Below are 13,175 nucleotides of genomic sequence, written 5' to 3' on the forward strand. Positions count from 1 at the left end.
TCCTGGGGCCGGCAGTGATGACTGATGAGGTTTATACATTTTTGTCTTTGTTTAAAAGCCACCTGTTTGACAGCGTTTTGGCTGAATGAAGGCCTCACATGCTGTTCCTGTGCATAAGGACCGTGTGCCAATGTAATAGAAATCTGGAAAAGATTGATGGAATAGCAGTCACGACCAGAGCACAGGTATTGCCTTGTTCGGTAGGACAGAAGTACAGTAACACTTGTGGGGTGCCACTGCGCACTAATAACAGCAAGGAAGGTAAGGCTATAGGATGGACAAAAACAGATTTAGGGTCTGGACAAGATCTCTGTAGGAAAAGACAGTAAAAGATCTACAGGGGTGTACTGGAGACCAGCTGCTGACCCCAACGTTGAACACAGACCTCTGTAGGAGTGCTAGGTGTGACCCGAAATCACACTGTCACAGATGTACGGTAGGGGCCAGTATTCCTATAAAGGGGAAAGCCCAGATATTCTCAGATGCAGTAGCTAGCATAGCTCTCCTCACCAAACATGAGGGAATAAGAAGAGCTGAAGGCCTTTCAGAGCTGTTCTTAGCAAGCATGAAGACCTTGCAGAGGGACATCTTAGGAAACAGCCTTTGATCAGGTGCCTTCATGGTTAAATTAAATGGAAGGGCAAGAGAAGGGATGTTATAACTCTAATTTTGCTTCTAAAAGGAGGGAGCTTGATAAGCAGGGCTGCAGGGTGGCACTTGGCAGTGCTGGTGGGGTGCTCAGGGGAACTGGGACATGTTTGCAGACTCTGACCTCTCTGAATTTAGGCCTAGCCTAGGAGAATGGGCTACCAAAAGCAGATGCACTGAAGAGCTTATGGACTCATTGAAGAACTGAAATCTTTTTGTGAAAAGCTCAAAAATTATCTGCAGTTCATGTTTGCAGCAAAGGGGGAACTGGCAGAAAAAGGCTGTAGACATCATCAATAACTGCTTCAAAGTGGGGTTAGAAGTAACGGGGCCGGGGGGGCATCAGCAGACTTCACCCCTGATGGCTGGAGAGGACAGAAGTAAAGTGGAAACTGGCAAAAGTCAAGTTAGATCTTGCAGAGGAAAATTAACAAACACTGGACAGTCCCACTATCAAACAAATAATACGGAAACAAGGAAAGAATTCGAAGGGCTGTGGCATCCAGGGAGGTGAAGGAAGCAGAAGGCGTAGGGGTTAAAGAGCCAAAGTGAGAACTACATGAATAAATATATTACCTCCATAAGGGTGAGAGGATGAACGTGAGGGAAAGGGTGTCTTTCAGTGAGAAGTTTGTAGAAACAGAAAATGACTGGGTCAGCAGTGAAAGGCAAAAGCCGTTGAAGATAATGCACTAGGTGTGAGAGCCTGAAAGATCGCTGCTCCAACCACTGCGCCGTTGAGCCAATTAAGCTGCAAGTGCAGAGGAAAGGGTCCTCAATAAATCTATCAGGTTACACGTGGCTCCACAGGATTAGATTGTATTGGACACAATACCTCTTTTTCCTTTCTTTTTTTTTGGGGGGGATGGGAGCCAGGCAAGGAAAATAATCCTGTCAAATTCAGTCTCTTAATCTGACCTCAGAGGTACTGCTCAGAACTTCAGAGCGGAGTTTCAATGAAAGAATAATTAAATCCTGAAAGCAAACACAACACGGATTTACCAAAGGCAGGTTACAAAACCTACTTTAGTATCTTTACATGATTTAAAAAATATATAATTCTGAGGACAGAGGAAGTACACTAGCCCAATCTGTCTGAAGTTCAGTTAAGCGTGTGATACTGTGCCGTGTGAGATATTAGTTAAGCTTCAGAAGGTATGGTTTGGTGCAACACCTGTACGTGAACAGCCTCTCTAAAGGAGAAGACAAAGAGCAGCCCTGAATGGATGGCTGGGAGTTTCCCCACAGGAGGTCATGTTTAGTGTTTGCTTTAATGATTTTTGGCACAGAAGGCAATGGCGTGCAAGCGGAATTTGTGATGACACTAAACCAGGTGTGGTCAGTACAAGGAAGGATCAAAATACCATCCAGGAAGACCATGAGCACTTTGAGAACAAGAGCTAACTGGGTGGCATGAAACCTAAGAGTATGAATGGAAAAGGTCATGCTGTTTGGGGCAATACCAGAAATTTTTAGTCTAGGCTGGGATAGCATTATTTGACCATGGCAGAAGATGAAAATGCTTAGATAGATACAAGTAAATTACAGGATAATTTAGAATGCCAGGCTGTGCCAGAAATGCCAGAATGTTTGTCGCTGTGGAAAAAAAAGGCAAGTACAGCTCTTGGAAAGACTAGAGGAAAGGACTTCTTGTAGAGAGAGAATTGCCTCTGCGTGAGGCTATTGTGAGCCCTCTTTTTTGGTTCACAAGAAGTGAATCTGGGGTAAATAGGGACATAGGGAGCTACTACATTTCTGGGAAATATCCCAATTTTCACAGGGGAAGTGAACAGCCTGTTTTGTTAGAAGGCAGGCATGGCTTGTTTAGCTTGGTAAAAGGAAGACTGAGAAGAGATACAATTGCGCTGTCTGTATGTATTAAGAATAAGCAGGAGCTAAAAGAGCTGTTTAAAATTTCAAGTTGGTATAAGAATGACTGGGCATAAAGGAGCTGTGAGCAAATCTCCTAAACATGAAAAGATGAGGGTGCCCATCCCTCCCTTTTGTTTCAATACGTGTGACTCCCAGGAGGGTGCAGGTGGGACAGGGCAGTCTGTGGTGCTGCCGCGTCCCAGCAGATGGACTGAGAGAGGAGGGATCCCAAACCAGGGCAGGGCACTGGTGTCATGGGAGGGGCACTGGGAGGTGAAACTGCAGCTCATGGGTGGCCGTAACACACCTAGTGCATGTGGTCAGCGTGCCAGGACAGAGCAAGGGCATGGGCCAGGCAGGATCATGAAAAATAAGCAGCTCTAGAGACAAGGCAGTGAAGGTTAAAGGCAGAGATAAATCGGCACTGGTGGAGACTGGAAACTGACTGTTACCAGCAAAGTAGCACTTCTTGCTGCTGCTGTGGTTTCTGTGCAGGCTTTCAGGGCGAAATGCTGTTGACTTACAGAAATACGGAGGATGTTAATAGAATGGAGAAACCTGCTGCTTTACAACTTGCTGTTTTTCTTGAATGCATTCCTCATTGACTTCACTCTCTCTGATTTTATCTTCTCATATTTTAAAATACTGCGATCAATACTTGATAAGACTGATGTGCTCTGAAGCTGAGGCATTCCCCGATCGTAATTCATTACAGATGGGGAGCTTACTTTCCTCCTGGGTTGGCCTTTGAAACATTTTTCTTAGCCTTAAAATATTCTACTTGGCTTTTCTTGAAGGGACAGAAGATGTTTTGTGCTTCTTCATGGAATCATCAAGAAAAAAAGGACAGGTGGTTCGGGGCTGCTGCATTTGCATAACCCTGAAAGGTGGCTTTAACTGATGATAAATTTTCATCTAATAACTGTGACCAAACGATCAGACCCACTGCCACCTCTCTGGGATGGACAGCCATAACAGTGCATGAGCTTGCAGAGCTGCTCTGCTCCTGCTTCTCTCTGCTGAAAAAAGCAAACATCCACTGCTCAGAGAGAGACCCAAAGCAAAGCAAATCCCAGCCTGATCCCCAAAGAACAAGAAGGGCTCTGGGGCCTCCTGGGATGTGTCTGTTGGAACTCCCTGCAGCTGTGAGCTCTGACAAGCAGCCAGTTCATTTGCACAAGTGGAATCTGTACCAGACGGCTGCTTGATGTGGGCAGCGGCAGGGGGAAGAGGGCAGGGCCAGTCTGCCAGGTTGCAGGAGCAGCAGTGGTGGTGACGCATAGGGACAAGAAAATGGAGGTGGCAGTGAATGCTCCAGGCTGTTCCGTCACTGTCTGGAGGTGCAGATTCGCGAGAGAGGAGCTGCAGTTTTCTGCTTGTGATGCTGAGGTGTAGCTTCGGGACTTGGGGCAGGAGGTTTGTGAACGTGAACAGTCCGCATACAGGAATAGGAAATGAGGCAGTAACAGCCCCGTGCGTACAGGAAGAGCGGGTCAGAGCAGTCAGAAGGGGCAGTGAGCATCTTTCCAGCGCAGCCAAAGCACGTCCAGCATCTGAAGGCGGGAAAAGGCTTCTTTGCAGTAGCAGCAGAAGTAAACACCAGCATTGCAGCAGCTTCATGTAATCATTGTCCAGGCATGGATCCTGCTCACAATCATCTGCTTAAAATGTCAAAATGAGCACTCTGACGGCACAGCTCTGTCTGTGTATGGGTGACCAGAGAGTTGCCTCTTTCTTATCATCCTGCTGCAGCTCAAGACACTGTATCAGTGGGAAAGATTTCCAAGACAACTTGCCTGCAAGCTTGGTTACACAGAGCACCTTGGCTTACCCAGTGAGGGGTGGCAAAAGAGAACTTCCCCTTACAACAGCCGTAACGTAGTCCTGTTCCCAAAGCACACCTGAGCTTGCCAAAGCCTGGCTTTTCATGAGACCCTGCAGCCATCTCACGGAGCCCCCCTACCCACCGGGCCCTGCTGGCAGTGTATGCTGCCCAGGGTGCTATTTAGGGTGTATTTTGTTGCCTTTCCCCCTGTGGGGGCAATGGAAGCAAGGTGCCTGCCTCTTTCTGGCAGTTTTGAGAAATCTGCTCCAGTTCCTCTCCCCACTGCTGCCACTGGTGCTGGAATTTAGCTTCCTTCACCTGATTAGCTCTGTCTGTCAGTGGGGTGAGTCCCTCTCCTGTAATCAGTAACCGGAGCTGGTGTTGAAGACATGCCTCATCCCTCCTGCCTGTATTGCTGTCAGGCATGGGGGGAGCAGCGCCATGCGGAGCACCCTGCTAGTGCTCCGTGGGAGGGACGAAAGCCCATCCTTGCCAGGGAGTCCTCTTCCTCTGTGGTCTTGCATTCAACCACAAAATATTTGAGAGTACTGCTGCGGACACCACTAAGATTTGTGGATCAAGTGGGAGGCTGAACTCCCCTACATGTGGCTTTCTGCTTGGAAAGAGGAGTTTGTGGCAGTGTCCAGGGTGCAGCAGCCTGGATGCCGAACAACCAGAGGTTTTATAGCTCTTGCCAGCAGCCTTGCAGTCAGTGCTGGAGCCATACCTAGCCATAATGTGAAAGACTGCAATTGTATCGCCCAAAGTTTTATTATCTATATACTGTACTTAAATTCCTGCTCCACTTGTACCTTTCACAAAGCAGATTTCCTCTTGCCATCAGATAAGGCACTTGCATGTGGCCTGAGGTGATGTTTAGGGTGGTTTTAGTTTCCCTAGAAGTGGCTGCTTCCTCAGTTACCGTCTGTACCAAGCAACACACGCAGGTTGTCCTGGGTGAAAGCACTTGGCTTCTCACACTGTTTGATGAGGCTGAAAGATGTGGAGGAGGGATCAGATTGTGCTGTGATGTATCAGGCACATCAGGCTCCCTGGTGCTCCGGATAGGCTTTGAACAACGAGCCCAGCCTGATGTAAGTGAATGCATTGGGACCTGGTGTTCCCAGCATGGCCTCTGTGCCAGCGACAGCTGCTCGCTGCCTGCTGGCCGGAGCGTACACGCAGCACACTTGGCTCCTCTGCAGGTGCCGCGAGTCCCCAGCGAGGGGTTGTGTAGTCAAGAGGAAGAGACGCTGCTGCATGGCGGGGCCCAAGCCCAGGACCCCCAGCTGACATGCCACCTGTGGGACCGTTTCCAGCACACTGCAGGATCCCAGCTCTCTGGCTCCAAGTGACAGGCACATACAGTCCTGCTCTCCCAGCTCCCTCTGCTCTGCACTGCCATTGCTCCCACTGCTGTTTGCTGGAATTCGTACTTTTCTCCTTTTGTAAGCCAGCTTTCTCCCCAGTGCCAGTTTTCAGTTTCTGCTTTTATGCTAGCAGAAGTCAAGCACTGAGTTGTTTCTGGGAAGCATCTTTTCAGTTTAGAGATGAGGTCTTCTGCGTTTTCAGAGTCCCAAAAAGCACCAGCACAGCTGACCATGTGTGGCCCTGTTGTTCCTAGCGCTAGTGCACCCTTCGCAGCATTCAGGTAACAGTGTCACTGGAAGCAGAGGAAGTCAAAGACTTCTTTTGAACACAGGTTGCAAGGTAAAACCTGCCTGAACTTTCCTTAGTAGCTTTAACTGTCATTCCTGTGCACCGAGGGGATGGAAGTAGCTTGTGAATGCACAGTAGCAGCAAGAGAGGTATTTCCAAGATGTGCTGGAGATCTAGAGCGGGACCTTCCGTCTCTTGAACATCTTGGTGGCAGGCCCCACAGCATGACCAGGGCTGTCAGTGCCACACACAGTCATGGCTGAGAGCCGCTCGTCCTGGACAGGACAGGACAGGAGAAGCAGTGGATGACAGGAGAGCCTCACGGATGTTGTGTGTGATGGATACCACCAGTGGTTTGCAGGCAGATGCCTGCGGTTTTACAGTGGGTAAACTGAGTTCAAATGCTTACAACAAAGTGCTTTCAGAGGGCTTGTTGGGCTGGTGCTTTGTTGGTTTGAGGCCATTTCAGGGAGGCTCCTATAGAGTGATTTTATCGTGGTCCAGTTTGTATTCAGAGTTCAGATTACCTGCTGGCCAGAACACTGCTGGAGACCTGGGTTTGTTTACTGGGATTCTTGTCATGTTGGGAGATTTTGGGCGAAGCTGTTTTTCCCTGCTGTGCCTTGGTCTTCCCAGGGAGATAAACCACTTACTGCTTTCATTAAGTGCTTTAATGGTACCAGTGCAGGGGGGCGATGGCAGATGCTGTGATCGCAGCTAAAGCCTGCTGCAGGGAATGCATCTGGGTGGGCTGACACCAGCTATAGCAATCATTGCTCTGGAATGCCTGGCTGGGAGATGTGACCATTTCACCCTTTGTGTTGTATTAGTGTAACCTTTAGCATGTCATTTCCGCTTGATAGGGCTAGCAGAGGCAAGAGCCGGTCTTGATGGGGCTGGTCTTGGGGCTTTTCAGCTGCATGTGCTAATGTGCCAAACGAGTTGTCCTTTGGCAGGGAGCTGTATGTGGATACAGCATGTCCTGTCACCATGTTCTCTGCCAGCTCTGTTCCCCAGTATACATCACCGTTAATGCTGCGCTGTTGGATTCTTGTGTGTGGTGGCTTGGGAGGGCACTTCAACCAGCTACATCTGCCCAAGGAGCCTGGGTTGCCCAGATCTAATTGTGCCAAAAAAATTTCACCCGGCCCATGGGGAGACCTCATACTTCAGGTACACAGGTCTTAACTCTGCTGGCTGTGTCGGCTTTAGGTAAGAGAAAGCCCTTGGTCTGCACCAGGGTCTGTCTCCTTGGCAGAAGCCACTGCCCTACCCCAGCTGGAGTGTCCCGCAACGTGGGGGACGGGAGCATGCTTGGCCAGTGTTAGCTGCTGACCTCCTGTCTCTCCCATTTCCTTCCAGTCCTGGACGCACAACATCCAGCGGGAGAAGGAGTTCCTGCGGAAGCTGGTGAAAGCCCGAGTCATCACTGACCTGACCAGTGGGATTTGAGTGGCTGCAGCCACTGCCTCCAAGGGAGGAGACGAAGATGCACGCTGCAGCTCTGGGAGCAGGCACTGGCAGCCCCCCGCAAGAATCCCACCTCACTGAAGACACACAGAGATGCCCAAGTGCTCTGGGAAGACCCTCCCGCATTGCCAGTCTGCACAAGGGTTGCATCTGCTGCCTCCAGGCCTAGAGCTGGCAGGAGGTGGGCAAGGGGCTGAGTGGGCAGTTCTTGAACTCTGCATCGCAGACAGGTCTTCTGTGTCCTGAACTAAACAGGAAAGACTCAGGAGAGAGAAGAAAGATTTGTGAATAAAACGATTTGTGCCAAATGGGAGGTGACGCTGCCCTGAGGCAGCAATGCCTGAATGTACAAAGTATTATTTTTTAAAAGAAACTCTGCAGGAATCATACTAGAAATACCAAGGTGCAAGGCAAAGTCTGCTTGTGCACAGCCCTGCGAAAAGCCCGGCCTCTTCATGCTCCATCTGCATTGTCACCGGCCTTGGACCTTTCCCCAGGAAAACAAATCCATCCAAAACTTCGGTGTCGTTGGTGCTGCTATAATTCAAAGGGAGAATAATGGCTTTCCCTCGTTCCACCTGGAGCTTCTGGATGCAGATGGGCATGGGTTTGTTTTTCTGCACTTTTCCTTGCTCCCTGCATAGAGGTGGCAGCCGCAGCCACTTACTTGGCTGCGTTTTCCATAGCCGTTTGCGCTGCTCTGCCTCTGCCCTGACCCCAAGGTGGAGCAGGGAGGCAATGGCTTTCTCTGGCTGCAGCAGACCCTCTCCCCCTTCCTCCTCTCATGGCACTGAGGAGCCTGCCTCGCTGTGCTCAAGGCTTTCAGGCCTTTTGGTTTGTGCCTGCTATGCAGGGCCCCCGTGGAGTCCATGCACCCTGGTGTCACTGTTCCTGGACAGCATCTCATTTTATTCTCATGTGGGAGAGGAGTAATTTATTCTTTGGAAGGAGGTCAGATCTTGCACGGAGATCTGAAGCTTTGCAGTTTGAGAGCAAGCCACTGAAGATGTTTGTTTTACGTTCCAGACTTGATCGTGTTCCCTATTTCAGTGACGTGTGACCTCAGTGATGATGGAGCCTGCTGGCACGGGTGGGGGCCTGCTGGGAACCCTCAATCTCTGCTTGGCCCCTGCTCACTTCATTTCCCGGCTCCTCCCATGCTGCTCTAGCACCGCTGCTCTTCCTGCTTTCAGGAGCACGTTCCTTCCTTTGCTGTCTTGGTCCCGAGATGCAGTATTTGCACATTTGATTTGTATACATATTTCAGAGGAGCTGGAATAAACTGAGCAACGTGGCCAAGTGTGAGGACAGCAGGGTGGTCTCACCCACCTGGAGAGCATGGGCAGAAGGGGGATTGCCAGGGGAGTGGTTGCAGGTGGAAGTAGAGCTGGAGCAGGCTGGATGGCACCCAGGGGCACTGTCCCAGGGCATGTCCCTGTGTGTCGGAGCAGGGGTGTGCAGCCAGCCAGTGCTGGCGTGAGTGGAGGGAGGATTCTGGAGGGGTGCTGGTGGGTCTCATGCTCCTGGCACTGTATCTAGTGTAGCTCAGGGACTGCAGTCTGCCTTGCCCTGAGCTGGAAGGCGAACATGGCCCTAACATGGACAAGGAGTGCTCAGAGCAGGGCTTGCATGGTTCCCCTGGGCCACCTCTGCTCCTGCTGACTTGCAGGGGGCTGTGGCTCTGGGGTTGAGACCCCAGAGGGGACGTGCAGGAGGGGCAGGCAATGACCCACATGTGGGGCAGAGGAGCAAACTGTGCGGAATGGTTTGAGGCAGCTCTCAGGACACAGTGCTGGGTGCGGCCCAGAGACCAGTGTGGGATGTGCCCCTCAGAACCCTCTCCTGTGTGGTGCGCCCGTAGCCAGGGAGCTTTGCTCAGGGGCAAGTCCTGTCCAGCTTCTGGTCGTGGCTGCAGCTTGCCTTCTAGTCTGGGAGCAGCTCAAAGATTCTGCCTCTTCCAGGCCACAGAAGACATGCTGAGAGGCTCTCCCTTCCCTTTCCCCTTCCCATGTCCCTTCTCCTGTCCCTCTGGCCTCCCAGCCAGGCGGTCCCCGCTCCCCCCAGTACATGCCTCTCCCCAGGATGCTCTGTGAGGTTTCTAGCATGAAGAGCTGGGGTTTCCAGCAGGTTTTTGAGCATATGCTGTGGCAGGTACTCCTTTGAATATTCTCCCACAATTTGTTTTTCCTGCTTCAGGAGCCCAAGGGACTGGATTTCCATGGCTCTTGCCAAGCAATACTCCTTTGCAGTTCCTGTGTGTCAGCCTGGACCTGGGACCATCCTCCACAGAGCCCCTGCCGTTGTGGTAGTGGGGGTGTGTGGGCTGGACCCAGCCAAGGTTGTGTCTGGGGCGGTGTGGGCACCCACCCTCTCTGCCTTGGTGCTTGAACTGGGTCTTTAACCAGCTGTGGGAGCCCTGGGGCACTGTTGGGTGGATGGGTCACATCCATATGCAGCTGAGATGCCAGAGAATGGGTGGCTGCTGCCAGGAGGAGGGGGAGTGAAGAGCCTTCAGTATCTGTGCTGGACTCCTCTCCACCCCTTGGGGAAGCACCCTCATGGAGGCTTGTGATGGCATTAATTTTGCAGAATCACAGAACAGTCAGGGTTGGAAGGGACCTCTGGAGATCACCTAGTTCAACCCCCTGCTAAAGCAGGTTCACCTAGAGCAGGTTACACAGAGTCGTGTCCAGACAGGGTTTGAATGTCTCCAGAGGAGACCCCACAGCCTCTCTGGGCAGCCTGTGCCAGTGCTCTGTCACCCTCGAAGTGACTCAGATGGAGCTTCCTGTGTTGCAGTTTGTGCCCATTCCCCTTATCCTGCTGCTGGGCACCGCTGAAGAATCTGGCCCCATTCTCTTGACACTCTTCTTTAAGGTATTTGTATAATTGATAAGATCCCCCCTCAGTCTTCTCCAGGCAAAACAGGCCCAGCTATCTCATAAGGGAGATTCTCCAGTCCCCTAATCATCTTCGTAGCCTTCCACTGGACCCTCTCCAGCAGTTCCCTGTCTCTCTGGAACTGGGGAGCCCAGAACTGGGCACAGAAGAAGGGCAGACCAGAAGGGGAGGACAGCCTCCCTCGACCTGCTGGCCACGCTCCTCCTGATGCACCCCAGGGTCCCACTGGCTGCCTTGGCCACCAGGACACACTGCTGGCCCATGGGCAACTTGCTGTCCACCAGCACTCCCAGGGCCTTCTCCGCAGAGCTGCCCCCCAGCAGGTCAGCCCCAGCATGTACTGGTGCGTAGGGCTGTTCCTCCCTGGTGCAGGACCTTACACTTGCCTTTGTTGAACCTCATGAGGTTCCTCTCCGCCCAGCTCTCCAGCCTGTCCAGGTCTTGCTGAAGGGCAGCACAGCCTCTGGTGTATCAGCCACTCCTCCCAGTTTGGTATCGTCAGCAATCCTGCTGAGGGTACTCTCTGTGCCTTCATCCAGGTCATTGATGGAAAAGCTGAGCAGGACCGGGCCCAGCACTGACCCCTGGGAACACCGCTCGCTGCAGGCCTGTGGCGAGACTGCGCCATTGATCACAGCCCTCTGAGCTCTGCCATCCAGCCAGTTCTCAACCCACCTCTGATTTGATTTACCCTGTTTTACTGAGCACTACAAATCTACAGGGCACCTTTCTCTTCCAGCTCACTGGCTCCAGGTCCAAGGAGAGAGCATGGCCCCTGCTCTGTTTTCCCTGGCATCCCAGCTCCCCACCGCAGCTAGGGACAGCTCCTGATGGGAAGCTGTCCCTGCAGACCAGGGAGGTGACTCCAGGCCCTTCCCTTCACTTTGGCGGGGGTCTCCATGCAGAAGTGCCCAGGCTGAATAGATGAGTGTGCGACCCAGGGTGACTGGTGGTGGGTCAGGACCACCTGCAAGTAGAAGGAAAGGGAGGATAGGAGGTTTGGGGGGGGGGGGGGGTGAAGGCTCCCATCTAACTTACTGCCCCGTTTGACACTGGTGTGGCAAGCACACCCATGGAGCAGCCCTACGGCCGGGTGATGGGGTTGCACCCCCCTGCCCCAGGAGCAGCGTGCAGCGCTGGGTGTGCAGCACTGGGTTTTGCTCCTGGATGCTGTTCCTTCAGCTGCCTCCCCGTGTGCACCTGCAGCCACCTCCCGCCCTCCGAAACGCTGCAGTCCTGCCAGCTCCGAGCGGTGCGCGCGGGTCAGAGCAGGGTCAGTGGGACGGATGTGAGTCTTGGCCTCTCCCTCGCAGTGACTCACCTTTTCAGCTCGGAAGGGAGAGCCCAGGGGAATTCTCCACGGCCTAAATATAGAGCGGGGTTGCCTGGAGCCTCTTGACACGCTGCGGTGCAGAAAGGCCACTCGGGTGGCAGGGAACCTGCCTCGAGAGAGGCCAGGGAGGCGCAGGGAGGCTGGGGAGCCAGTGGCCGCGCTGGGGTTGTGCTCCAGCTGGTGCAGAGAGCGGGTGGGGGAAGCTGCAGGCCAGCTAGCTCACGGTGCTCCGGGGGAGAGGGGCTGCCAGAGCACTGACCACACTGTGAGCACGGGCTGCTCGTGCATTCATGGCCTACAGCCCTCTCCAGTGCCCGCCACCCTGGCGTCAGGCTCCCTCCACCAGCTCACCCATTAGGGCTGGCCATGCTGTGGCCTCAAGCTCGCACGTGCCAAATGGCATCACGGCCAGGGAGCACGAGGGCACAGCGGGATCCTCTGCAGCCCAGCGTCCCTGGGCTTCCAGCGTCTCCTTTTCCTGGGAAGGGGCAGCGAGGGGGCCCTGCCCTGCCGTGCTGCCTTACCCCTCAGTGCGGGCACTGCCGGGAGAGGGCAAAGGTGTCGGGAGGGGGCTGGCTGGTGTATCAAACCGGGGCAGGCAGGCTAGGTACGGGCAGCACCGGGGATGGCCAAGGGCTTCCAGCCTGCCTGGCAGGGAGGCGGCCACCTCGCTGAGCTCCGCTGGCACCAGCACGGCGTGTACTGTTGCTCCAAACGTGCATCGCACACAGTATTAGAGACGTGTCCTTTGGTGCAGGCAACCCAGGCCACTACCCAGCCCACCTGGGCACTGTCTCCTCGCACAGCCCGCACAGGGACTCATTCCAAAGGCCAGTGCACTCACCGGTACTGTACCAAGCTGAGATGCAAGAACTTAATGTGGTTTTAAAATTAGTTTTAGTTTCTGCAATTTTTTTTTTAATTACCCCTCTAGGCAGGGAGGGCAAGAGTCTTGCAGGCTCCTCCAGGCCGGCTTATGTCACATCAATTCAGTCATATCACAGAAGCAATAAAGCTATCAAACAAGCTTGGCTGGCCTCTTTCTTCTGCTGCCGTTGGCCTTTTTTAGGGGAGGCAGGAGGGATTCCCCTGCTCAGGCTGGAGACAGCTTCGCTGCTGACTCCTCCAGCACAGTAACCCAGAGGCAGCTGCCAGGGGCTGCAGCTGGCCAATGCCACCAGCCTGGTGCTGTGCTGCTCCTTGCAGGTGACCTGAGGGGTGGGGGACGGGGCTCCTGGGTTGGGTGCATGTCATGTTGGGGGGCAGAGGGGTGGGAGCTTGTCCTGCCCTGGGTGGGCTGCCTGCGGCTCTGCCAGCTTCCCGCCCAGGGTCACGGCAGCAGGCGGGCTGGGTGCAGCTGAGACAAAGGCAGATGTCCAGCCAAGTGACTTCTCGCCACAGCATCCAGGAGTTAGCGGTTTAGGAAGCTGGGGGCTGAGGCTGTGACTAGCTCCGACACCTGCCAGG

General features: G+C 53.3%; 1 protein-coding gene across 6 annotated transcripts in view; it reads left to right on the forward strand.

Moving 5' to 3' along the window:
- ST3GAL3 (ST3 beta-galactoside alpha-2,3-sialyltransferase 3) overlaps positions 1 to 12,735 on the forward strand; it is a 184,189-nt gene extending 171,454 nt beyond the window's left edge. For all 6 annotated transcript variants that reach the window (XM_055724698.1, XM_055724700.1, XM_055724703.1 and 3 more), the window contains one exon: positions 7,367 to 12,735. In XM_055724698.1, the coding sequence (XP_055580673.1) occupies positions 7,367 to 7,456 (90 nt within the window). In that variant the 3' untranslated portion in view covers positions 7,457 to 12,735. The remainder of the gene's footprint in view (positions 1 to 7,366) is intronic.
- The last annotated feature ends 440 nt before the right edge of the window (positions 12,736 to 13,175 follow it).

Source organism: Falco cherrug, chromosome 12, assembly GCF_023634085.1.
Source record: "Falco cherrug isolate bFalChe1 chromosome 12, bFalChe1.pri, whole genome shotgun sequence".
Taxonomy (NCBI): Eukaryota; Metazoa; Chordata; class Aves; order Falconiformes; family Falconidae; genus Falco; species Falco cherrug.